The 26,670-nt window shown below is 42.7% G+C and overlaps 1 protein-coding gene across 1 annotated transcript in view; it reads right to left on the bottom strand.

Annotated features, from left to right (window-relative positions):
* MCC (MCC regulator of WNT signaling pathway) overlaps positions 1 to 26,670 on the bottom strand; it is a 572,218-nt gene that overhangs the window by 38,802 nt on the left and 506,746 nt on the right. Inside the window, 3 exon segments of the mRNA XM_033929092.1 lie at positions 5,805 to 5,963; positions 5,965 to 6,012; positions 18,474 to 18,708. Coding sequence (XP_033784983.1) covers positions 5,805 to 5,963; positions 5,965 to 6,012; positions 18,474 to 18,708 — 442 coding nt within the window.

Raw genomic sequence — 26,670 nt, 5'->3', positions numbered from 1 at the left:
AGTGAGATGCATACAGGCCTAAGTCACACGAACATAAGAATTCCCATACTGGGACAGACCAAAGGTCCATCAAGCCCAGTATCCTATTTCCAACAGTGGCCAAACCCAGGTCCCAAGTACCTAGCTAGATCCCAAGTAATAAAACAGATTTTATGCTGCTTATCTTAAGAATAAGCAGTGGATTTCCCTAAGTCATCTTAATAATGGCCTATGGACTTCCCTTTCAGAAACAACAAAAAAGTAGAAGTAATGGAGCAATGTGGTTTGAATGTAACACATCTGTGTGGCAGGACAGGGGAAAATTTTAGGATGGTGGTTGTAACACATATGTGTGGGAGGACAGGGAAAAATTTAGGGTAGTGGTTGAGAGAATGCGGGCTGGGGAAAAACAAGGCCAAGAGTGGAAAATGTAGTCAACAGGAAAAGTACATAGTAGGAACAGAAAAAAAAAATGCATATAGAACAAGCTGCACGAATCCCTATGGTGGGCTCAGTGTTCAAGGCCCATTTAAAAGCCCTCCTCTTTGAGAGTGCTTTTGACTCCTAACTCCTCTCACTTTGGGCTCTGCATCCCTTACCCTCTATGTCATGTCTGCCTGTCCAAGTTAGATTGTAAGCTCTTCCGATCAAGGACCGTCTATAAATGTCAAAATGTACAGCGCTGCATATGCCTATATAAGGGATAAGTAGCAGTAGTAGTGATGCACACTATTCAGGCGCAGATGAGATGGAGAAGTTTTAACATTGGTGGGGAAAAAAGAAAAGAAATGAATTAGTTAAAGGTTTCCCCTAGCATTGACACCCATGACCATGTGATAAGACTGTGCAATAAACAACCACGACCTAGATTCAGTAAGTAAGACATGCTCTATCTAGTGGACATTGCTCATGCCTGATGCTAGATACTGAGATAGTCAATGCTGTTCAGAGAATCAAGAGTAACTGCTATATACATAGAATAGGAAATTATTTTTGTAGCACCATTAGAGCAGTAGTAATGATAGAATTTAAAGTATGGAATTTTGTGATTAGGATGACGTATTATAGCTCAGAAACACTGCATAGATTGACTTAAACTTTTGAATGCTTATTAGAATAAGACTCCTATAAGAAACAGAGAAAGCTAAAATTCTGCAAAATATATAGAGATAACGAGATGCTTTACAAATGTTTAATTTGCTACAGAGAAAAAAATTAGTCTAAAATTGAAGATGAAGTTATAGCTTAATTTGAGAAACAGGAAACAGCAGCAGCTTGAGAGGAAAACCACACAATTAGCCCTATAACCCTAGAAACATGAATATGCTAATTAAGCAGATATGACACATAAGAACATTATAAAAGTCAGTGCTTTGCAAATGATTAACGAGGGACTGTGGTACTTTTATGATCACAAACTAAGTAGAAATGCTTTGTTTTTACCTTTTTGCCTAATAAAAAGCCCCATTATTGGAAATACTTTTTCAGCCTTTGTATTTTCTTTTTTAGTCTTTAATTAAATTGCCAATTGTAAAGGTTTGAGGAGCCCTGTGAGTTACTAGAGGACCCTGGTGGATCCAATCCAGCCACTGTGATGAGACTAAAGGCAGCCCAGTCTCATCAACAGATAAGAACAAATATAGTGATAAGGGAGATCCAAGCCTGAAGGAATTCTGCCAAGCAGAGGATAAACATGGTTTTTCCATTAGGTACTGCATTTAAAATCTTAGAATGTACAAGAGTAAATCAAAAAGTAAAGGAAAAATACATTTAATGGCTTCAATAGAAGTAACTGTGAGCAACTGAACAAATCATTTTTCCACATAGTCCCTATGCAAGACAACTCATTTGTTGCATCATTCAAACTATCTTCTGAATTCCTGCAGAGAACAAGTTTTTTAGCTGCTCCTGAAGCCAGGTGAGCATCATTTCCTTTATCTCATCATGCTTTGTCTTTTGCTCTCTAGGTCACAGTGATGAACCCATGTCTCATCACTGGTGACAATTCTCTCCAGAATACTCTGATCTTCATACTGTCTCAGGAACTGTGTCATATCCTCCATACTGTTGCTTGTGCAGATCAGTAAGCTGTTTTGGGAAATCATCGTGTGCACACTTCCCTGTATCCTAAACATCATGCATTATGGCAAATGCAGGTCCATAGCTGATATCCAATTTGCAGTCAATTGAGACACCATTATCTACTAGTCTTCTCTAATCAAATCATCTGCCCTGTCAATGTGCTCTTGTGCATGCAATGTTAATTGGCAACTAGAAAGACCTTCATTGGGTATACCTGTTCCTCCCGCTTTAAACCTTTCTATCCACTCATAAACCTTTCATTGAATCACAGTGCTATGTCCATACTGAGTCAATATCTGATGGTGGATTTCCAAAGGTTTAACTCCCTCTGCCCAAAGAAAGTGCACTAATGCATGTTGTTCTTTGATGGTGCAATCTTGCAATGGAGCATCCATGTTTCTATAGGCCGAGCGATGTACTCTGCATGGACGAGCTATCCAACAGGCAATGAAAGAGTACATATGTTGCATTTCGCTAGCTCTGTTCTGGTTATCACATAATTTAATAATTGACTTTAATTTTTGATTTGTCCTGGTATTTGACCTTCAGGGCATGTGTTCAAGAGTTCTTCCCAATTCCCTGCCAGTTCCAATCACATAAAATCATCTATAAAAGGGTTAGTGATGCTATTGCTCAAGTCTAGCTGTCCTGTTCAAGTTGGTTAGATGACAAAGAGCAAAAGATTGCTCTTTCTCTCGCTCTGAATGTGTGCATCCAGGATAGTAACATACACATCCACTGTCTGCATTATTGGTCTGGTCTGGGCTTTCCAGCTGAGATACCAGAGGTGTGGAAGATAAGATCACGACTGACTGTAAATATCCTACAGCATGTACAGAGAGCAGTAGCTAGCATGGTACTTAAAGTCTAGATTAAGAACATAGAGGAGCTGAAAATTGACATCCTTCTGCAGAAAAAACATAGAGGAAGGCCCCGGGTATTGGTTTAAGTACAGTACGAGAACATATATGCTCATCTCCCCAAAACGGTAGACAAAAAAAGTGAAGATAACAAAAATGACTTGGATAATGATTAGCAACCCACAGAAGGTCAAAACGGTGTGGTTTGCATGTGACACGTCCCTGGCTTAAGCATCATGAACTATAGATGGGCCGCCAGAAAGTTTCGAAACAAAATATGTCATTACAGTGCATATTTTTATTGGAGTCAATGTTATTTGCACATAGTGAGCACATGAGTGAACCATTGCTTGCACATTATCCCCTTGATTCTATATGTGCTACCCAAAATGCATGCCTATGTTATATGCACAACTTAATTGAGTAACAAGCCCTTAACTAGCAATTATTGGGCACCAAGAACAATTATTGCAGTTAATTGTCTAAAATTAAGATTTGCGTGCACATCTATCTGCATGCTATTCTGTACCGTTCAGCACTTAACTTTTACATTGAGAATCTGAAAGGGGGTGTGGCTAGGGCCATGTCAGGAGCATTACAAAAGGTTATGCATGGATTTACAGGATACGACCTGAGCCTGTGCCTGAGTTAGGCACCAGCATTTACATCTGTTTTTTTTTTTTATCAGGCATAAGTCTGGCACCTAAAAGTTCAGTGCATAATTGGTGTCAAGTGCAATTCTATAAAGTTTACATACCCTTTATAGAATTGCATTTAGCGCCGATGTTTCTGGGCACTGAACTGTGAGCACCATTTACTGACTCCCTTCTTATGTGAATATAATGCACACTCCAAGAAAAGGGGGCACTATATGCAAACAGTGTGCACTCTTATTGGAGAACAATATTCGTTTCAAATGACAGCTCATTTTTCAAACGACAGTAACTTCCAGTCAGAAGAGGCGGGCCAATTAACCCTTGGTTGCAATCTTCTATGTTACTATATGGAGACTTACAATCCATGGCCTTACAATGAGAAAAATATATTCATTGAAGGCAAAGTCATTTGTTACTTCTGTAGACAAATTGTTGAATAGAGAACTTATGTGTTTATCACTGAGAGATTACTTGATGCATGGAAGTTAACAGAAGCAGATGTCATAGGTTAAGATTGATCAAGGATAAATTTACTTTAAGGCACTGTTGTAGTCCTAGAGGTACTATATATAATAACTAAAGTCTTTTCAGAGTATTAAAAACAAATCTGGTTATTTATAAATCTTAATATTAATATCAGTGGCAATAGGATTATATGAACAGCAGAATCAAGTGGGCCTGTATCAACTGGAAAAATATTAAGCATACTTGGCATCGGTTTAACAACTATGGGGCCAATTTTCTGTTAGATCCTGCCAAACAAAAATGTCATCAAATACAACAAGCAGAATCTAGATGCCTAGATTTAGTTGCTGAAAAAAAGTGCGGTCTCAAAGTACTTCTATGGTTGCCAGAGGACTTGGCTGGTCAACCACAAGTGCAGAAAAGGATGGCCTAAATTCAGCACTTCATGGACCTTTATTTACTAAGGGACTGGTTCTATAAACGCCGCCTAAAAAAATAGTGCCGGCTGCGTGTCAATCTCTCTTAAGCACTGTTTACAGAATCGCAACTAGCGGTGCCTATGTAAAAACTTAGGCGCCTGAAATGTAGGCCATGGTTTTAAAGGCCTATATTTCATAAGTTTTTGGAAAATCGCGCTTACTGTTACCTACGTCACACTCCACCTATAGAAACGCACACTTAGGTGCCTATCTTTTATAGAATCAGATAGGCGCCTATCCCCCAATTAAAATTTTTTTTAACCAATTATTGAAGCTATTAAGGGTATTTTACCAATTAACCCCCCCCTTTTTTTTTTTTTTTACAAAGGCACGGTAGCAGCTGCTACGTGGCAAATGTTCTAACATCCACTGAATCCCTACGAGCATTGGGGAAATTACTGCAGCCCACCACAATAATTGCCTTTGTAAAAGGGGCCTAAGTTAGGCACCTAACTTTATGCACCTTTTATAGAATCAGCCCCTAAGTCTTTTTATTTTCCCAAATCTGTATATCTACGGGAAAAGTGCTTGCAAAATTAGGTTCTAACGTTTAGCCAGCTACATTCAGACTTATTTTCAGTCATAACCTAGACAGCAGGGTTAAAGCTGAAATTAAGTTTATGACAGCTGGCTAAAAATCATTCTTTACTAAACCAATGTAGGAGATTCAGGCCATGTGAGAAAACTAACTGCACGTTGATGCTTTACTCATTACAACTTTCAGATTTCCAATGTAGTAACTTATAGATTTCAAGCTATGATTCTACCATTTTACACTTTTGAATTAATGAAGGCCAATTTCTTTCATAAATTAGTAACATAGCAGCTGTCAGCAGTTATGTACCATCTGATCCACCCACCTGTCACCACTGGCCTTACTCCATCTCTGGTAATTATCATCACACTCCATGTCTGTCCTACACCTGCTGGAACTCTTCACTAATTTTGGTTTATCAACACCAGTCGCTGGTAATGCAATTCTAGGTATCCATTATCTTCTCAGAAACTTTTGAAAATCTACCTAAGACTTCATGTTGACCAATGTTTGAGTGTGATTTTGTAAAAGTCAGTGATTGCACATTCATTGCCATGGTGATTAAACATGCAATTAAACAAATAACATTACTAAAATGTTTTCCCCTTGTAGTGTTGTCTGCTTATCCTTACAGGTTACAAAACCTGTTTAACCATTAAAATAATAACAAAACTGAACCACTAAACTTCAGCTACCCAAAACATGTGCACATTCCACCTGATCTGCTTTAGAAATAGCAGTGCCGGACCTTGCCTATTTTGTCTTTGCTGCTGCTGCTGGTTGAGCTGAGTGATCTCATTCTCTGCTCCTTTTGTTCCTCCACTTCAGACTTCAAGTGCTCAATGTGCACCAGGTAGGCCTGCTCTTGGGCATCTCGGGTGCTTAACTTCAGCTCCAATGCTTTTTTTTTCTTTCTCCAGCAGGTAGAGTTGCGCTTTGAGCTCTGCCATCTCTTCCTGTGGAGGAAAGAAGAGATGCCTCATTCTCCAGGACAGCAAGGGGAGAGAGAACTAGGTTCATGCAGTAAAGAAAGTCAAGGTTGGCTTCCTGCCAACACGGGGACTCAAACTTAACTTGAAAATTTATCTTTAATTTAGGAATTACTACAGCAATCTCAATTCATTCACAAGTCTCCTAACAATAAGGTTACCATATAGCTCCAGGAAAAAGGAGGACATTCTGTCCTCCTTTTTCTGGAGCCATATGGTAACCCTACCAAACAAGCAACCAACGTGAAGTAGGATACATGCCTTGGCATACATACATACAGGGTAAAAACATTAAAGTGCTGTGAGTTTGCTTTGAAGGATATCATTTCTGGTATTCCAAAACCCACTCCCCCAACCCAAATACTGATGCAGAAGTTTGCAAAATAAGCTACTGTTTAAATCAAACTTCTTAAGATGTCCATGGTGCATAAAACTGTATTCACCCCACCCCCAAACAAATAGATAAAGCACGTGTTTTTCTAACTCACACTAAGGGGTCCTTTTGCAGGAAATCAATTCTTATTGAATTGAAAAGAACACAGCAAAAGGTACAGGTGTGCAAAAATGAACAACAATGCCCCCAACTCCCACCCACCCCCCAAACTTAACCCCTTCCCCAGCCCACCCCCTAGCCAAAACCATCCAGCCATCATAAAGGAAGAAATAAGAATAACAATCCAAGACCAATAACAATCATCAGCCCAACCCTGTGCCACTGGGGATGCCCAGACGCCCTAGGCCAAAATACCATGCAAACAGAGCCCTTTACTCTGATGAGCCCTGAGAAGAAAGCAAGGCCTCTCCCCCAACACCCCCACCCTCAACAAAGAAAAGAAGAAAGGAGAAGAGAGGGAAGAGAAAAAATAAATAAATAAACGGAGGAAATCCATAGCCGGGGCTAAGGGGTCCTTTTATCAAGCTGCGGTAGGGGCTTAATGCGCGTAATACCGCACGTTAAACCGCCTGCCGCGCTAGCCGCTAACGCCTGCATTGAGCAGGTGTTAGTTTTTTAGCCGGCCGCCGGGGTTAGCGCGTGATGAAATGTCTGATGTGCTAACCCCGCTAGCGCAGCTTGATAAAAGGACCCCTAAGGTTTTTTTAACCCCTTTTCATAAAATGTGTACATTTACCCCCTCTTTTACCAAGGCGCGCTAGCCGATTTAGCGCACGCTAAACATTAATACGTCCATAAATATAATGGACATGTTAGCGCTTAGCACCCCCTTAGTTCTTTCATATAGTTTGTTTTCCAACTTGCTGTTTTTGAATAAGCAACACTTCTTTTTCCTCTGAAGGTGCCCTGGCAGCAGTATAGTGTAAAATTTGCTTTTTGCAGTTTAACTGCCAGCTTTATTCCTATGCTCAAAAACCACATTTTCCAGTGGACCTGTGCTCAGTGTGGGCTTCCCAGCAAAACACTAAGATTGTACTGAAAATGGGATGATAAAACAAGAGAGAGATTGGTTGATTTACTCAAGCATAAGACCTCCAGAACAAGATCCCACTTCACCCCATAAAGGTGCTACTAGTCTCTTTGATAGATATGCTAATAGAGACTAAAACCAGGGGTGCACAAGTTTTGTTTCCTGCATCATTTCCACAAATTTATGCTTTGTTCTGTTCTTTTAAAAATGTTGCTTGGGGAGGCAGCAATGGTGTAAATAATACACAATAGTACTATGTTTCTATGTTTATTCTAATTTACTATACTAGCCAATTTGAGAACAAGACTAGGCGGTGAAATACACTAAACTGCAAAGAAAGAAAAGAATGCCATAAAATAGCAAAGACTCAATTGAAACTTACAAAAATAATTAAAACAAAAAGAGTGCAGTGCATGTGTCATCTTTCAGCACAACCCTGGGAGAAGACAAACAAGAAACGAAACAAAAATCCCTTATGTGTTAAAAAAACAATTATTAAACAAATGCATTTTAAGTTGAGATTTAAATTTTTGCTAAGATAGTTTTGACCAGAATGTTGGAGGCAGATTATTCCAATGGAAGGGAACCAAGAAAGAAAAAGGCATTATTCTGGGTAGACTCCCAATTCGACTGTAATGAAGCAAATAAAACCAATCTATGATTGTTAATAGAACAGAGAAAACAAGCAAGGACATATGGGACGGCAAGAGTTGATAGATACTTGAGAAGACCAGTGTGTAAGACTCTAAGGCCTGGATGCTCTACAGATATCGACTGGGTCACTGTTAGCTGATTCTCCAGGAGCGAACGATGCACTAGCAAGTCTGCATGTAAATCATTTGCATGCAAACCCGACAGATCAATCGCTCAGTGAGCGACTGACACATGCGCAGAGTCCTAACAGCAGTGACAGGGGAAGCAGCCTCCTGTCACTGCTGTTAGGGCTTCTATTTTATTATTTTTTTTTAACGGCACAGATGTGCGTGTGTTACACACACACAATCTGTCCCATAAAAAAAAAAGGCGCCCCCACGCTGATGGCCCTCTCCATCGACACCCCCTCGCCAAGGGCAACGAAAATGGCAGAACACGCCATCAATGTGAGAGGTGAGTGTTGGCTACGCAGATTGATGCAGGCTGAACACTACCGTGGAGCAACTCACCATCAAAACGGACCAGGGGACTTGCAGAGATGTGTGTCCAAAATGAAGTCACTGCTTGCCTTGTATCAGTAGCATGGAATATTGCTACACCTTGGGTTTTGGCCAGGTACTAGTGACCAAGATTGGCCACTGTGAGAATGAGCTACTGGGCTTGATGGACCATAGGTCTGACCCAGTAAGGCTATTCTTATGTTCTTATGACTGTGCTGTGAACTCTGTTGCAAATGGGGCTTCGGAGCAGATGGCTGGTGACTGCACCCGTACTCAAAAGGGTTCTTCATAAAAAATGGCTGCAATTTGCAGAAGAGTACCGATGTTGGACTTGCACCAACTGGCAGAGGGTTGCCTTCTCCTACGAGTCACTTTTTGAGATACACTGAATGGATGGATGTTGGCGCATCAGGTGTGAAACCACTGAGAACAAACACCCAGCAACCATTGTTGAATGTACACAAGCTGATGGCGGCAGCGTTATGGTCTAGGGAATGCTTTCTTGAGATGGTTTGGGTCCCTTGATACCTCTGGAAGGCACTCTCAACTAATAAGGGTATTCTTCATCCTTGCCGATCAAGTACACCTGTACATGTTGACAGTCGTCTCTATGGGTGACAGGATCTTTTAATACGACAATGCAACAGAGCAGGGCCATGATTTTCAGCTACTTTCCTAATCTCTGAATTCCCCAGACCTTAACCCAATTGAGCACATTTGGGACCACCTCGATCGACATATTCGGCAACTGGATTCACCACCATGCACCTATCAGCAACTGTTGCGTATACTGCATGGCTCCACATACCTCTAGCAACCATCCAGCATCTTATTGAGTCACTCCCACAGCATCTGGCTGCCATCCGTGCTACCAGAGGCGGTTATTCTGGATATTAGCAGGTGGTCATAATTATGTGACTTGACCGTGTAATTACATCTTTTCAGTACAGAACAGTACAGAACATGTTATGAGCATGGGAGTCATTTGCAGCTCTGCAGTGGTTCTTTAAAGTAGACTTTCTGGTAATCTGTTATTGTGATGAGATCACAGAATATTTGTTTGCTGGTATTTGCAAACATCCAATTGCTCTGAAGGAAATGTAACCATGCAGAACTCAGGGTGAAATTTTGGCCCCAATATTGTTTAATATTTTCTTGGCACCATTAGCTACTCTGATTCATTCTTTAGAAATTACCTCTTTTATGTATGCTGATGACATATAATAGTTAGGTACTACTGATCATATGAACCCTTCATCCATCTCATCTTTGAATATTAAATTAAACACCATTGCTGCTTGGTTGTAAACTCATAAAATAAAATAATGCTGACAAGATGAACGCCATTCCATTTTCACAGACCCTGGGTATTTTATTACCCACTCAACGTAAGCTTTCAGATGTGAAAATCGATAAAGTTCACTCCAAGAAAATACTAGGGGCTTTCTCGATGACCAATTAAGCTTTCAGTTCCATATTTCGTCCATAGTACAAAAATGCTTTTTTAAGATGAAACATTTTTCCCATAAAATCATTCATCGATCAAATGCTCTTTGGAATTTGCTTTGTGCTTTTGTCCTAAGGCTTTTGGATTGTTGTAATGCCCTTTTCTCTGGTTTCCGACTAAAATACATATAAAAGGTTACAAATCATTCAAAACACAGCAATAAAATTGATCACATGCACTAAGCACTGGAATCATGTCACCCCACTGTTGAAAAATGAACATTCACGGCTAGTCTTGTACAAAATTAATACTGGTATATATTTAGTTCAGGATCTACAATATTTTGTCACACTTTTGATGCCTTATAGGCCCTACTCATTTACTATGCTCCTCCTAGCATTATCTTTTACTTGCCCCATACTATTGTCAGATTTGTTCAATCTATCAAGTGGGGAACCCAAAAGGAAAAAAATAATAATAATAAAAAAAAAAATCTGGTGATTAAGAGAAAGTTAAAGAGTTTAGAAGAAATCTAAAATGAAAGGCTTTTCTCATAGAGGAAAGGGAAAGGTGATGTACATGGAAGAGGGTAATTGGAAAATGTTGAAAGCCAAGCAAATGTTTTATAAATATGAGAATAAAGCAAGTCGGCTTTTAACAGAAGTAGGGCAGATCTAGATGGAAGGGTAAAATAACAGATGGGAAAGACATAAGAAATAAATTTCAAGGATTCTATGAAGAGGATTAGGCACTTGGGTCTAGGATAATGTGACCATTTATTTTTTTCATCTATTAATTGTCAGTCCTGCCCCCAACCCTGCCCTAGCCCTGCCCCCAATTTCTTCCATTCATTTTTCATGTACACATAATATCTTCATATTAATTCATAATGGTAACCTTAAAATAAAAAAAAACTACAAAGCACACTATACGCAGAGAAAATGTTAATTATCATTTATATTTGGGGGGGTTTTCAAAGATGTCAAGGCAAATGACTTTAAAATATACAAAGTCACCTCAGTAACTATAGAAAAATAGACAAATATTGTGCAAAATATAGACAGCAGATATAAATTCTCAAAGCTGACACATTTTGATCACTAAATTGAAAATAAAATAATTTTCCCTACCTTTGCTGTATGGTGATTTCATGAGTCTCTGGTTGTGTTTCCTTCTGACTGTGTATCCTTTCTTTCATTTCTTTCTTTCTGCACTCAGGCCCAACAATTGTCCCTTTCTATTCCCTCCCTCCTTCCTTCCTATGTTCTTAGTGCCCCCAGTGCCTCCTTCCCATGTCCCTAGTGTCCCCAGTGCCTGTCCTGTGTCCTTAGAACCCCAGTGCTTCCTTCCAATGTCTCTAGTGCCCCCAGTGCCTCCTTCCTATGTCCCTAGTGCCCCTGTGCCTCCTTCCCATGTCCACAGTACCTCTGTCCTGTGTCCCTAGTACCTCCTTCCTATGTCTTCCCTTGCCTTGTCCCTTCCCCAAAGCCAGCCTGCCTACCTCTTTCCTCCCCCCCCGCGGATTCAAACTCCCCATCCGTCCCTGCACCGCCGCTGCCTGCCAGTCTGCCTCCCTGCCGCGCCAATTCAAACCCTGGGCCACCGCCGCTGCTTCTTCCCAACATCAATTTTGACGTCATAGAGGAAGTTCGGGCCAGCCAGGCAGCGATTGGCTGGCCCAGAACTTTCTCTCTGACGTCTAAAATGACGTCGGGAAGCAGCAGCGGCGACGGCCCAGGGTTTGAATCGGCGCGGCAGGGAGGGAAAGTGATCGCCCATCCTGGTGTCCCCGCGCACAGCTTTGGGACGCTGTCCCTGAAATGTCCCGAAGCGGTGAGTCGGGACAACGGGACGGTCGGTCCGAAAACGGGACTGTCCCGTTGAAAACGGGACGTATGGTCACCTTAGTCTAGAAGATAGAATTATCTAGATTCAGTTACCCTGGGCTCATTAACCAGAGAAGATCAAGCTATTACATAGGATGAAATTAGAGAAGTTACTAGGTTTCTTAAGGTTGACAAGCCAGCAGAATCGGAAAGGCTAACAGCAAAATTTTATAGAACCTTTGCTTAACAGATAACAAGACCTCCAGAGAAACTGTTTAATGATGTGATATGGTTGGGAGAGTTAACCGAAACAGAGCTGAGCACTGACCCAGAACATGTGGGTCTACTAGAATAATTTCACTTCTGAATTTGAATATCAAAACATTGGCAAAGGTGCTGGTCAACTACCTGAGGAATGTAATTTTGAGTCTGGAATGGTAGGCTAGAGACAACATTCAGAAGAATTTAAACTAGTTGAGGAGGCAAAGAATCCAGAACTGCCCTTGCTATTGGTTTCAATTGCTGCCAAGGAGGTATTAAACCAGCTGCCTTTTACATTTGATACAATGGAAAAGATGGGATTTGGATTGGGGTTTCATGGGTAGATAAAAGCAATGTACAAAAATCTTAAAGCTTGCATAAAAGTGAATGGTGGATATTCAGATTTCTTTAACTTAGGGAGAGGAATGCGCCAGGATTGTCCCTAGGAACTAGAATGAGGATGAGTGCGGAATTGGATATTCAAGGGATGTAGGGGATGGGATGCAGAAGACTATCTATAGAATTACCCTAATCATGGATATTATGTTTACAGTAGAAGACTGCATATACCACCAATGATAATTTGGAGATTACGGTAGATTAGCAGGCTTTAAAGTGAATATGCAAAAATCTGAAATTTTGGAAATCTTACAAATATTCTAAGAGAAGAGGCTGAGTGGCTACCTCCAGCATTAAATATTTGGGAGTACAAACAATTGAACCATCAAAACCTTATAACATTAACTATGGAACAATGCTGAATAAATTAAAGAACTAGATCAAAAGGCACATTTGAACCTATCTTGGCCAAGACCCTTAGCTAGTGTGCAAATGGTAGTGCAGTGTCCATGGATAAAGCAAGGGTTCATTTTTGAAGCAGAGGTGTCTGAATAAGCAACAGAAATTGTTTTTAGTTTAAATCAACAGAGAATTAAACCCAAAGTCAAAGATAACAGTACTAGAAGAAAACTACACAGTATGGAAGAATCACATCCTGCATTTTCTCACAGCCTGAAAGGATAAAGTAATAGCATAAGAATGCTTGAAATAGATTGCTGAGTATACAGATGTTACTTTGTCAGGAAAGGGTATAAAACCCAGCATTCTTTTCATGAGCTAGAGGCCACATGGGAATTTTGCCCATGGCAGACTCTCTCTGTCAAAATACAATAAATGGAAACTTACAATTGACAATGTAATCTTTAAATTTAATTTCTAATTAACAATTTTCCTGAGGGTTCTTTACTTTTTTCAAATAACAAAAAAGATATTTAGAAAGTGAAGTGTTTAAAATTTATCTAGAAATGAAGACTCTTAGGATAGAAAGGAAGGTTCTCTATTTGCCAAAAAGGAAAGGAGGGACTAGCAGTGTCAGATTTGAGGTAGTACAGAGCAACTCAATGAGCTGGAAAGGAACAGTGTAGGAACATGGGGAAGCAATGGTTAACAGAACAAGAAGGGACATCAAAGGGGAAGCTAGATTGTATAATATGGGACGTGAAGAAAACTAGGATGACAATATCCTATACTAGTGTGTTAACAAATTATACAAGGAAGCACAACATATAATATGTTCATATAATGATTCAAAATGTTGTGTGATTGTGGCACCGAGGTAACCCCCCTCTTCAAACCCAGCATGCACCCAAAAAGAGGGAGTAAAAGCCTCAGACTTAAGGTAGCAGCATAGAACCAAAAGGTACAAATCAAAACTGCTTTTGATACTTTCACTGGCAAAAAAACTCCGTCACAGAACAGCTCGGGTTTAGAAAAGGGCAAAGTCACCCGGAGGCACGTTCAAGGATTTAGCTGACAAAAGACGACTTGAGCTCCAACGCTGTCACGTGTTCTCCAATCTTCCCAACAAGCGACCTTGGTTCACCAATGTTTGGCTCATCAGGGGAACAAACAACACAGCCTTGAAAAGTGCAGCTGGTTTCAAGTGCAGCTGGTTTCAAGGCAGTATTCAAAGTGACTAGGAGATCAGGAAGTCCAATCAGAATTCAAGCTCCTGGCTGAAGCATGTACCTGGAAATAGACTGTTAGTCTGTTAGGGCTGGATTCTCAAAACTTGCATCGTCGAGGGCATCGAATGGTCCTGGGGGATGGAATTGGTGGGTGGGAGGGGGGGAAATCGAAGGTCTTTTTAAAAAAAATCCGTCAGAAGGAAGCTAAAGATTTAAAGTGGGAGAAACATCCCAAGGAGCTGCTAATGAAGGTTCATGGCCAGATTCTCAAAACTCACCATGCATTTAATGATGGATGCTAAACCAGTCCTAGTTGGTTTAGCATCCAAGTATTTTATCTGCCGATTCTCAGAACGGCTCATTTCCATGCTTCCTAGCAGCTTCTGATTGTACTATGCAAATGTAGTACAATGAGATCATTAATATTAAAACGGTAGTACAATGAGATCATTAATATTAATATGAGCACTCTGAGGATTCTAAAATTTTTGCCTACTTTTTACGAGCAAAATTTTCCAGCAAGGTCTGAGCTGTTGTAGCCTTACTTTCCTGTCAGTGCCTCAGCACTGATTGGCTCAGGCACTGACAGGAAAGTAGGGTCTGAGCTGTCAAGCCTAACCACAAAAAATCCCCTCCTGCCCACCAATAAAAAAAACAACAAAAACAACCAAAAAAACTACTTCCCCCCTAATTCCTCCCTTCCACCGATCCTCCCCCCAGAGCCATTCGATGACCCTGTCCCCAGTACTTTAAAAAAAGCAAAAAATAAAATTGGTAGGAAGGATACCCAACTCCTTCCTGCCTCCGGGGGTTCTCCATCCCTTTAAATTGAAGGACAGCAGGAGGGATTGTCTCTTCAAAATGGCAGGCTTTCTCCTTCCTGGTGCATCCTGGAATGTACTTGGCGAGGGCCTAATCCCTGATTGGCTCTGGTGCCTAAGGCCCTTCCCCTGGGAGGGGTCTTACAACCTGAGCCAACCCGAGCCTTAGGCCCTTCTAGTGCATTCCAGGATGCACCGGGAATGGGAAGGTCCATCAGCAGGAGGGAGTCGGCATCTCTCCTGTAGTCCTTCAACTTAAAGGAGCCGGGGACCTGGCGGCAGGAGGGAGCAATCATCCCCTGTCAAGGCACGGGGATGTATGAGGGGGGATCTGTGCAGCGGCGACTGAGGCAGGAGGGAATGGGCATCTCTCCTGCTGATCTTTTACAGCAGGGATCTCAAAGTCCCTCCTTGAGGGCCGCAATCCAGTCGGGTTTTCAGGATTTCCCCAATGAATATGCATTGAAAGCAGTGTATGCACATAGATCTCATGCATATTCATTGGGGAAATCCTGAAAACCCGACTGGATTGCGGCCCTCAAGGAGGGACTTTGAGACCCCTGTTTTACAGGGTGTTGGGGGGGGGGGCAGTGGCAGGTGAGAGGATATTGGCGGGAGCAGGGAGACTTTTCCTTCTGCTGTTCTCCCTGCTAGTAAATCAGCTGAGTTGGCAGAACTTTAGGATACCAGCAGCTCAGTTGATTGGGGCAGGGAGAGCAGCCTTCACAGGACGGAGCTGTACCTAGCGATTACTTTTCTAAGCAAGCACCAGGCACAGTTCCTCCCTCCCCTTTACCGGCAATTCTTCATACAAATAGCTCACTTATAATTTGCATGTTATTGTACTAAGATTTGCCAATAAAAGAAAAATCACTTCCACTATGGCATTTCTTTTACCATGTGTCGGAGTCTTAGAGAATTTGGTCCTCAGTGTCAGTTTCAGAAATAAATAAATAAGATAAGGTTGAACACCCAAGGATTGGGCCAATGTAGTTACTGCACTCAATTCTAAACAGAAAATATAAAAGGAGGAGATACATTGACATGTTAACTATATAGATTTATACTGCAGTTCTGTCTTAATGTTATAAACTTGTTTCCATGTACATAAACTTTGTTTCCTAACTTCATTCCCTATAGTGGTGACAGAAATTACTCTGTTAATTGAATCCTGGAGTACATTAAGCTTACAGATCCCCTTATTCTTTTGAGGTAAGTGAAGTAGAGTTAGTACACTCTGGTCTATCAAGCTTAGGACATGTTCTCTATATTGTAATGGATCTTCCTCAAGCTGCTTTAGTGAAAGCCTTAGTCTCGCTGCGCTCTATAAGAACAATAGTCAAGGTCTTTCCTGCTGATTTTAAAATGTTTGAATAACAAGTTTGGTGCTATAATTTTTATCTCCTCTCTTTGAATTAAACAACTGATTATCAACAGGAGCCTGAGCCAATGCTTAGGGTTTCAAGTTCAAACCAGGACATACAGACCCTATTAAAAACAGAAGCAGATTTCTCAGTAGGTATTAGGTTTGCAGCTCTGTTCCTAATCGTTAACTACCCACCTGCCAGCTTTATTACAGTTTATCTTGCTCAAGGAAACAGGAAAACAGTGTAGCAATACATTTAAATGACCCTGAAGTTAGGGTCTGCCCTTGTGGTTCAAATTGTGCTATGTGTAGGGATACAAGTAAATGTATCAGCCAATATTCTTTACATTGACATGTGTTGTATAGCTAATATCCTTTTGTCAATGTCTTTTCAATCTTAAAAGAGTTCTCCTCACTACCTTTCTGGGGCGTCAGACATGCCATTTATTCGCCTCCATTCTGGCGATATAAAAGTCTTTTTGGCTATGACTGCGGCTGTGACTTCTTCATTCGCCCACTTAAAGAAGTTTTTTTTGTTTTTTGTTATTTTTGTTATAAAGTGCCAGTGCTTATACTCTATATTTTCATAAATATTTAAATACTTAAAGTGAAATAACTTATCTTAAAAAGACGTTGTTTCTTTAGTATGATCGGATCAGGGATCTTGGTAGATCAGAAATACTTTAGTATCGGGATGGTCACATAAAAAAGAAAAGGGGGACTTAATCTTGAAAAAGCCTTTGTGGCGAAACATGTCGATTTGACAGGTCCCTGATCCGATCATACTAAAGAAACAACGTCTTTTTAAGATAAGTTATTTCACTTTAAGTATTTAAATATTTATGAAAATATAGAATATAAGCACTGACACTTTATAACAAAAATAACAAAAAACAAAAAAAACTTCTTTAAGTGGGCGAATGAAGAAGTCACAGCCGCAGTCATAGCCAAAAAGACTTTTATATCGCCAGAATGGAGGCGAATAAATGGCATGTGTAGGGATACAGACATGAGTTGTCAGGACCGGTCTCAGACTTTGAAAGGAAAGAAAGATGGTCGTCACTATCAAGACTGCCGCTGCTGATTAAAGAATAGGAAAGCGTGCACATCTAATCATTGGGTCAGTACATCACCATCTGGGGAGAAGAGTTCAATCGGAATGAAGACAGATGGAAGATAAAATAAACTTCTGTGGGCACACATTTATTTATTTCCAGCACTTGATATAGTGTAGAGAATGACATAGGGACACATTTTCCCCCGTCTCAGCAGGAATTCAATTTCCCCCGTCCCATACCCGCATGTTTTGTCTCTGTCCCTGCCCCATTCATGTAAGCTCTGCCTTAACCCTTTCAGGACCATAAGGATCGTAGGCCAATTTTTGTGGTTTTGACGACATTTTTATGGTAAAAAGGGCTTGCAGATGCCAAAAAATTGATTTTTTTTTGTGAAATATTATTTTTTTTTAAAAAAAAATCACACTTCTGGCTTATGGACAGTGTGGCAAGTGAATCTTCTCGTCAATCTGGCAACGACGCTAATGAATGAATGTCGGAACCAGTTTGTTTACATAAAGGCAGTATCATATGGAATCCGTACATATCAAATTTAGAACTGTAGACTATCCCAATCAAAATTTATAGGATTTTAAAGTTATGGGACAAATATGTCCCTTGGTCCTGAAAGGGTTAACCACACAAGCTCAAACACTTATGATTTTAAAAGTGTTTAAGGCTTGCAGGAATGGGACAGGGACAGGAAAAGAACTCATGGAGATGGGGAAAAATTTGTCCCTGTGTCGTTCCCTAATATAGTGCAAATAAACCATAGAGGCAAATATGCAGTTTAAAAAATTAAAATAAAAAGCCAGGGGAAGCGACACAAGCAAGGGGGAACAAAATTAAGAAGAGAATAAGCCAAAGGATTCAGTGAACAGGTGGGGTTTTGAGAAGTGTTTTAAACACGTCTATGTGCTGAAAAATATCCCTTATATGTGACAGTAACTAAACCTGGACGACGCCCCCAAGTATGATCATCTGCTTTATTAAGAGTCAGAATGGCTCTAGCCTAAGAAGCTTTGGTTCTCAGCCCACATGGCAAAATCTTTATAAATCACACTATGTCACTGGATTTGTCTGAGCACAATATTCTTTTACAGATACCTTCATGGCCATGAGTTCCTGCATCAAGACTGCATTCTCCAGATCCAGCCTCTGATTATCCCCTCGAGGTTTTATGTCATAACTGAGTGGATCAATGTGGATGCTCTCCAGCTCTAGCATGGTCAGCTTGACCGCTGCTCGGTCGTTCTTCAGCTGTTGGATATAATCTTTCAGCCTCTGCTCGTCCTCTTTGGTGAACTCAGTATCACAGCTACTTGCAGTCGAGCTTGTTGTACTGTGAGGATAAAGAACAGAGTGCGTTATGAACTCTTTATTTTCCCCAACATTTCTAAACTCTTAAAAAGAGAGGAAAGGAACAATCTAATGCCCCATTTGAGGGCAATGCAGTAAGTGAAGTGACAATAGGGAGAAGATGGAAAATGGTCTTTTGTTTTGCCCAAATACAAGAACACCAGTCATAAATAAAACAAAGCAAATAATATTTCACTTAGTTCTACGGCCCTTATGTTTGAAGCTCTATTCATATTTTAGATGTATGAAACCCAGTATTGAGATTTCCATATTGCATGGATGTCCAAATCCCAATTGTATTAAAGCTAGGACATGCACATCTAAAACTGCATTATATCCACATGGTGAGGGGGCATGGTAGCAAGTAGGAGTTTTACTCTGCGAATCCATAGTCTGGAGCGTTGGTGTCAAGGCCCTGAAGCCATGAAATGATCGTCAGCTGGCTGTTTTCTAACTAGACTGTTTTTTTCTAGTTAGCTCTGACTATTTTCAGGCTCCCACCTGCCAGTAATAAGTTATATGTGAAAGTTTTTGCCAGTGATGCTTGGGTGGAAGAGAGTGGGATCACCTCTCCGTGTCTGAGGCTTTTCTTTTGCCTTAAAATACTTTTTCTAGTGTTGGTGTACTGACCTAATGGAGTGATTTGTTTTCTAGTATATCCTAAAAATTGTGTAACATCTTTTAAATAAGAAAGAATAGGGAATACCTATGGCTGCAAAAATCTGTCAACATATGGAGGGGGAATATACTAAACTCTTAAGAATTTTTGGCAAGATATAGGAATTTAAAAAAAAATTCTTAAGTTAGAAATTTCAATTCAGCTGTAGGCACATAACCTGCTATGTTTACTCTCAAGGATTACAGATTCTACCTGTTGAAAACTCTGTTTTGAAGGGTCCGTAGATAAGTAAGTTCTTATAAGTGCATTAAAAAGCTAATGCTGGACCTCTTGCATATACATTTCCCAAGATAATAGAACAATGGCTCCTCCCTTATCAGCACATTGAATAACCACCAAATTATTTGAATTCAAATCAAGCAGAGATTTCCATTAAGCCTAGCCAAATTACTTTTTTTTCTTATATTAGCATTGTCCAAATGTAAAACTTCTTCAAAAAGTAAAAAAAAATCTATCCTGAAAGTCTACAACAGGATCCAAAGTGTCCAAGGATCGGAAGTGTCCAAGAAGAAAGATCTAACTATTGAACAATCTATTCAGATTACTTTTCTCTGAAATACATGCAAAGTTGTACCACTGCTGATTGCAAATTGTTTGTGAAGATGTTGTGTTGTTGGTTTGGAGCCATGACTGTTCCTTTTCCCTTTGTTGCAGTTGTTCCTCTCTGCCGGTTGAATTCCCCCCCTTTATACTCGTATTGTTATCTGAACTCTTATATGACAATTCATCACTTCCACTCAATCCCCCTGAAGCCCTTAGATCCATTTCCCAATTTTTCCATCCATGGACATAACCACCACTGTAGTCTCTTTGATCACACAAACTTTCTTTTGTGTTTTTTCAAATCACTTGAATATTTCACTCTTCAGTTTCATTTCAACCAAGTTGTCTCCATGGTAAGGCATATCCACAAACCTCTATGCAGCCATCAAAGTCTGCACAACCCACACTCACTACTGAGATTCTGGACGGTATGTCAAAAGTATCATAAGTGCTCCTGGTCATGTATTTCCTACACTGCAACTGCTTCTTGGCCAGATAACGAAGCTCTTCAGCCTGCTACTGAGGAAGCCAAAGATAATGTACTGCGAGCCAAAGACCTCAAGTACATGCTTGTGCAGAGCTGATAGCACTTGATGCGGGCAATAAGCATTAATGCTTGAAAAGTCTTTCTTCCAGATGAGTCTAGGGTCCCGGCCTCTCTGACTGGGGAAGCCAAGGTATGAATTCTTGCATTTCTAGTTCTTTTGAGAGCAGATTCTACCACCTTCAGAGTGGTGAAGAAGCTGGGCTCTCTCAAATATGGGAGCCTTCTGTATATGGTACCGTGTATCCTCCTTCTTAGATGAGACCTACATTTGGGGGGAGGTAGTCCCTCAATTACTCATCAGCGTGTCTTTAAGGATAGGGTGAAATGGTACCATGACCCCTTCCTTGGGAGGAGACTCATAGTCCAAAACCTCTAATATTTTGGCCCTAGGCTTTTCCTCTGTCTCCAGCTTAAATGGGATGGCTGAAGTCATCTCAAATAAAACCAGTGAAGGAGAAAGTCTGGTGGAGACTTTCTTCTCTTCTGAGGTAGAGAGGGATTCATAAGGCTCCTCCACTTTGAAGTAGTGTGGATCACCATCTGATTTCCAAGAACAGTCCCAATCAAAGTCTTTCTCCAAATCAGAATGAGTGGGGATGGGCTCAACCTACCACTTGCTGGTGGAATGACATCTACACTTTATATGGTGAACTTCTGCCATTTAACTTCATAGAGGTTACCCTTCCCCAACACTGATGGAGACAGTGCATGAACTGAGATTGGCTCCAGTGCCCTTTGAGGCATCGACATTGGGGCTCAGTGCATAGGCTCTTGTCGAGGTGCAGATAGGGTGGAAGACTGATCCTCCACAGGTGCAAGCATCATTCATGCTGATGCAGCCTGCAACTGCAGAAGCTGAGCCAATTCCTATCTAAGGACCGCCTGGTATTGCTTATTGGAGAGGGGCATTGGCAAAGGCTTAGAAGCCAGTACGGAGACAGCCTGAGAAGGCATCGGTGCCGAATCAGAAGCTGAGACCTGGCTGTCAAGTGACAGGTGCACTGATACCTCTACTATAGAGGGGGGGTCAGTCCTCTTGGTGCCCATGCTTCTTAGGAATTGGTGTACCCGATGTCCTGGTGCTCCTGGCACAGTGTGTCAAGGATCAATGCTGATGCTTCTTGGGCTTCCCACAATGCTTGGCATCGTGATCCCTCTGTGCCTCAGATATGACTGCTAAAACTGAAGCAGTGGCAGGAAGTCAGCTATTGTTACTGAAGCCATACCATGGCGTTGAGTGCTGTGGCTGTGCCATGTAGTTGGCAGCTGTGGTAGTTGCCACATACTGCTTCAACACAGCTGGTTGCAGTTGTAGGACTAAGCAGCTAGCCACTGTCAAAGCACGCATCTGGATTCAGACATTACCACTTCATGCCATCAGCCCCTGCCAAAGCTATGCCCTACAGCTGGCTTCTGCTGCCACTGTGCCCTGTAGTGAGCAAATGCTGATAAAGTTGAGGAAACTAGAAAGCTAGTGCTGTTACAGCCACACCATATGATTCGCTGGAACTGTGAAAGTCAAGTCATGTAGGAGGGGCAGGGCTAGACTAGAGAAACCATGACCTGTAGAAGGCTAGTGATGCTGAAGTTGTGCCATCCCAAGGGCTGCAACTACTGAAGTCATGCAATGTCTGTGGTAGGTTTTGCAGAAACTGAAGAAAGAAGAAGCTGTAGATGCAGAAACAGGTTGTTACCAAAACTGCATCATTATGCAGAGAGCTGGAGTTGTCAAAGCTGTATTCTATGGATATCTAAAATTGTTCTATGCAGAGAATTGGTGCTGCTGAGCTTGGGCCATGCAAAGAGTTGATGCTGCAGACAAATTTTTTAAACCTTTTCTCGCAATTTTATTTTGAATCTCTGATACTGTTGAAAGACATTGCTAGGCAATTCTTAATGGCTGTTTTACATTGGATATTGCTACAATTGCAATTCTCACACTCATTTATACATCTAACAGAATATTGTTTGACCCCTGAAGCAGGTAATAACCCTGCCAAAACATGGCCTATGTCGGGTCTTTGTAGAGTTGGTTCTTTGTTATTAAAATTAGTTTTTTATCTCTTGGACTGCTCCTACTTTTTCTGGATCCTTTTTACGTGGGGTTCTGTTTTTCCTTACTTGGTTCTATGTATGGAGCTGGCGCCGCAGAAGCTATGCCACAAAGGGGAACTGGCGCAGCAGACGTGTCATGTATGGAGCTGGTGCCGCAGAAGCTGCAGTATGCAGGGAATTGGTGCTGTTGGAACTGTGCCACATAGGTAGATGGCGCTGTTGAAGCTGAGTCATGTAGGAAACCAAAGCTATAGACACTGTGCCATGCCAGCAGTTAATGCTGCTGAAGCCCTGACACTGAGGAAGCAGGAGCTGCTGGAGCTGTTTCCAGCAGCTGAACACTATTAAGGCTGCAAATGCAGCAGCCAGCCACTGAAAAGCATGATGTTGGATGCTTACACTGAAGCAAGCTCTACAGAATACAAGCTCTAGTCTATAGCAAACTCGAGTTGACACGTGCTGAAACTATATCAAGTAGCCGAATGCCTTTGAAACTAATAAGCTGCAGAGATTAATGACAGCAATAGGGATAGCTTATTAGAGAAATCCGCAGCTCAAATACAGATACCTAAAAACTACGTGCTCCTTTCAGTAGACTCAATGAACCCACTAAGGTACCCAGAGCCACTGCAAAGATATACAGCAATATGATTCCTGCTATCTGTAGAACAGAAGATTATAAGAAAGCTCCAGAGTTGTGCTGTACTCCGAGATACTCAAAGTGTGGAGTCAGCTAAGAACTTATAGCCTCTGAATTTTTTATTTTTTTTTGCTGAAATAGGAGATGAGCTGCAGAAATCCACATAACACTGCTTGTTCATCCCACCCTGACTTATTAGACAGAAATACAGGGGAGAACCAATAAAGGAGAGACATTAGAAAAGACGGGTTTAATCCAAAACACTTCCGTATGAGCCGGAGAAAAATGCTGCTGAAAATTGCAGGCTGAGCAAAGAAAAGCTGATAATGACCCACTACCGTATTTTCGCGGATATAACGCGCACCATTGTAAAACGCGCACAGGGGTATAGCGCGCAGAAATCACGATGATATGTACAAAAACTTTTCTATACCGCGCTCAGGCATATAACGCGCATGCTGCCCGACTCTCCTTTCGCCCGCCCTGACTTTCCGTGCGCTGTCCCGACTCTCCGTTCACCCCCCCTGACTTCCGTGCACTGTCCTCCCTTGAAGTCCTGTCCCCCCTTGAAGGTCTGTCCCCATCCTGAAAGCCTGATGCCTCCCCCCGACGTCCGATACATCCCCCCCCCCCGGCAGGACCACTCGCACCCTCACCCCGAAGGACCGCCGACTCCCCAACAATATCGGGCCAGGAGGGAGCCCAAACCCTCCTGGCCACGGCGACCCCCTAACCCCACCCCGCACTACATTACGGGCAGGAGGGATCCCAGGCCCTCCTGCCCTCGACGCAAACCCCCTCCCCCCAACGACCGCCCCCCCCCCCCAAGAACCTCCGCCCGTCCCCCAGCCGACCCGCGACCCCCCTGGCCGACCCCCACGACACCCCCACCCGCCTTCCCCGTACCTTTGTGTAGTTGGGCCAGAAGGGAGCCCAAACCCTCCTGGCCACGGCGACCCCCTAACCCCACCCCGCACTACATTACGGGCAGGAGGGATCCCAGGCCCTCCTGCCCTCGACGCAAACCCCCCTCCCCCCCAACGCCCGCCCCCCCCAAGAACCTCCGACCGCCCCCCCAGCCGACCCGCGACCCCCCCACCCCCCTTCCCCGTACCTTTGGTAGTTGGCCGGACAGACGGGAGTCAAACCCGCCTGTCCGGCAGGCAGCCAACGAAGGAATGAGGCCGGATTGGCCCATCCGTCCTAAAGCTCCGCCTACTGGTGGGGCCTAAGGCGCGTGGGCCAATCAGAATAGGCCCTGGAGCCTTAGGTCCCACCTGGGGGCGTGGCCTGAGACACATGGTCGGGTTTGGCCCATGTGCCTCAGGCCGCGCCCCCAGGTGGGACCTAAGGCTCCAGGGCCTATTCTGATTGGCCCACGCGCCTTAGGCCCCACCAGTAGGCGGAGCTTTAGGACGGATGGGCCAATCCGGCCTCATTCCTTCGTTGGCTGCCTGCCGGACGGGCGGGTTTGGCTCCCGTCTGTCCGGCCAACTTCCAAAGGTACGGGGAAGGGGGGTGGGGGGGTCGTGGGGGTCGGCCAGGGGGGTCGCGGGTCGGCTGGGGGGGAGGGGGGTTTGCGTCGAGGGCAGGAGGGCCTGGGATCCTTCCTGCCCGTAATGTAGTGCGGGGTGGGGTTAGGGGGTCGCCGTGGCCAGGAGGGTTTGGGCTCCCTTCTGGCCCAACTACACAAAGGTACGGGGAAGGCGGGTGGGGGTGTCGTGGGGGTCGGCCAGGGGGGCCGCGGGCCGGCTGGGGGACGGGCGGAGGTTCTTGGGGGGGGGGCGGGCGTTGGGGGGCGGGGGGTTTGCGTCGAGGGCAGGAGGGCCTGGGATCCCTCCTGCCCGTAATGTAGTGCGGGGTGGGGTTAGGGGGTCGCCGTGGCCAGGAGGGTTTGGGCTCCCTCCTGGCCCGATATTGTTGGGGAGTCGGCGGTCCTTCGGGGTGAGGGTGCGAGTGGTCCTGCCGGGGGGGGGGGGATGTATCGGACGTCGGGGAGTCGGCCGGGCAAGAGGGCTTGGGCTCCCTCTTGCTCCGATCGTGGATGCGGGTGCGGGTGGGAGCGCGTGCGAGCGGTCGTTCGGGGTGGGGGTGCGAGCGGTCCTGCTGGGGGGGTGAATCGGGCGTCGGGCGGGGTGGGAACTATGTTTAAAAACTTTTGTATACCGCGCTCAGGCATATAACGCGCGAGGGGTATGCGCGGTACGTAAAATCACGTATAACGCGCGCGTTATATCCGCGAAAATACGGTACATGACTGATGTGTCCAGCAGGGAGTTTACCTGAAGGCAGCATTCCTCTGTTTACAGCATAAACTGACACTAAAAAACAAAATTGCTTTAACAAGCTAATCTAAGCTACCGGTAATTTTCATCTTATATTCTGTATCATCCCTATAAGAATAGGGCTTGATACGGTTTACAGTAGAAATAATATATACAATAATCTTCATAATAAAAGACCTACTCTAACAATGAAATAGTAAGGTCTTTAATTTTTTTTGCGAAATATTAGATAAGAAATGCTCATTCTTAGTCTAAGAGGTAAATCATTCCAAAGAGATGTGAAAAGATAAGAAAAGGAGCAGAAGAGAAATATCAGACTGGATGGCTTTAAACGAAGGAAAAGATAAATGTATAAACACAAATAGATCTACGACTACTTTGTCTCAAGGACTATGATATCAGAGGTAGAACAGAGTCATTTAGTTGACCATAAAATATTTTGAAAGTCAGACAAGCACATCTGAACTTAAGTCCAGACTGAAGAGCAGCCAGTGGAGCATGCATTAAGCGTGGAGTAACATGTTCAAATGATTCTGCAAATTGGCACTTTGCAAGATAAAACACTCTTTTCAACTACAGTGGTAAAATAATGCTCAGAATTTAGAAAGTCAGAGAGATGGAAAAGATGAAGCTCTATAACTCTGGTCTCAAAACATCAATGAGTTCACCTAGCTTTCATGGAGACCAGTTTTTTTCTCACCCGACTGAGATTTCTGAAAGGTCCAATGAATCTCCTTCCTCCACTGCAGCTGCCTCCTTCTACATGGGACCTCAATGTAGTTTTGATTCAATTCTTGTTACTCTCTTTGAATCCTTGACTTCAACATCTTTAAAGTTTCTCATATGGAAAACACTGTTTCTGGTCACCATCATATAAGCTCAGCGAGTAAGTGCAATTTGGACGCCTGACCATTATTCACCATATACTAGACTTTTCCCTATAAAAACAGTTTGTACTCATCCTAAATTTCTCCCTTTCACCTCAACTCAGGAAATTAGACTTCCATTTTTCCCCCCAAACCTCATCCTCAACCAACAAATTCCACTTTACATAATCTAGACTGCAGAAAAATGCTTTAATGTTTTATTTATACTGCACTGATAACCACAAAAAACATCTCAGCTTTTCCTCGCCTACCATTACAGTCTCCAAGAGTACACTTTCTTAATGGATAGTGGACTGCATTTCTTTCTGC

The sequence above is a fragment of the Geotrypetes seraphini genome, chromosome 1 (assembly GCF_902459505.1).
Source record: "Geotrypetes seraphini chromosome 1, aGeoSer1.1, whole genome shotgun sequence".
NCBI classification, from domain to species: domain Eukaryota; kingdom Metazoa; phylum Chordata; class Amphibia; order Gymnophiona; family Dermophiidae; genus Geotrypetes; species Geotrypetes seraphini.
The sequence above is the reverse complement of the archived record's forward strand: the minus strand, read 5'-3'. Positions and strand labels throughout refer to the sequence as shown.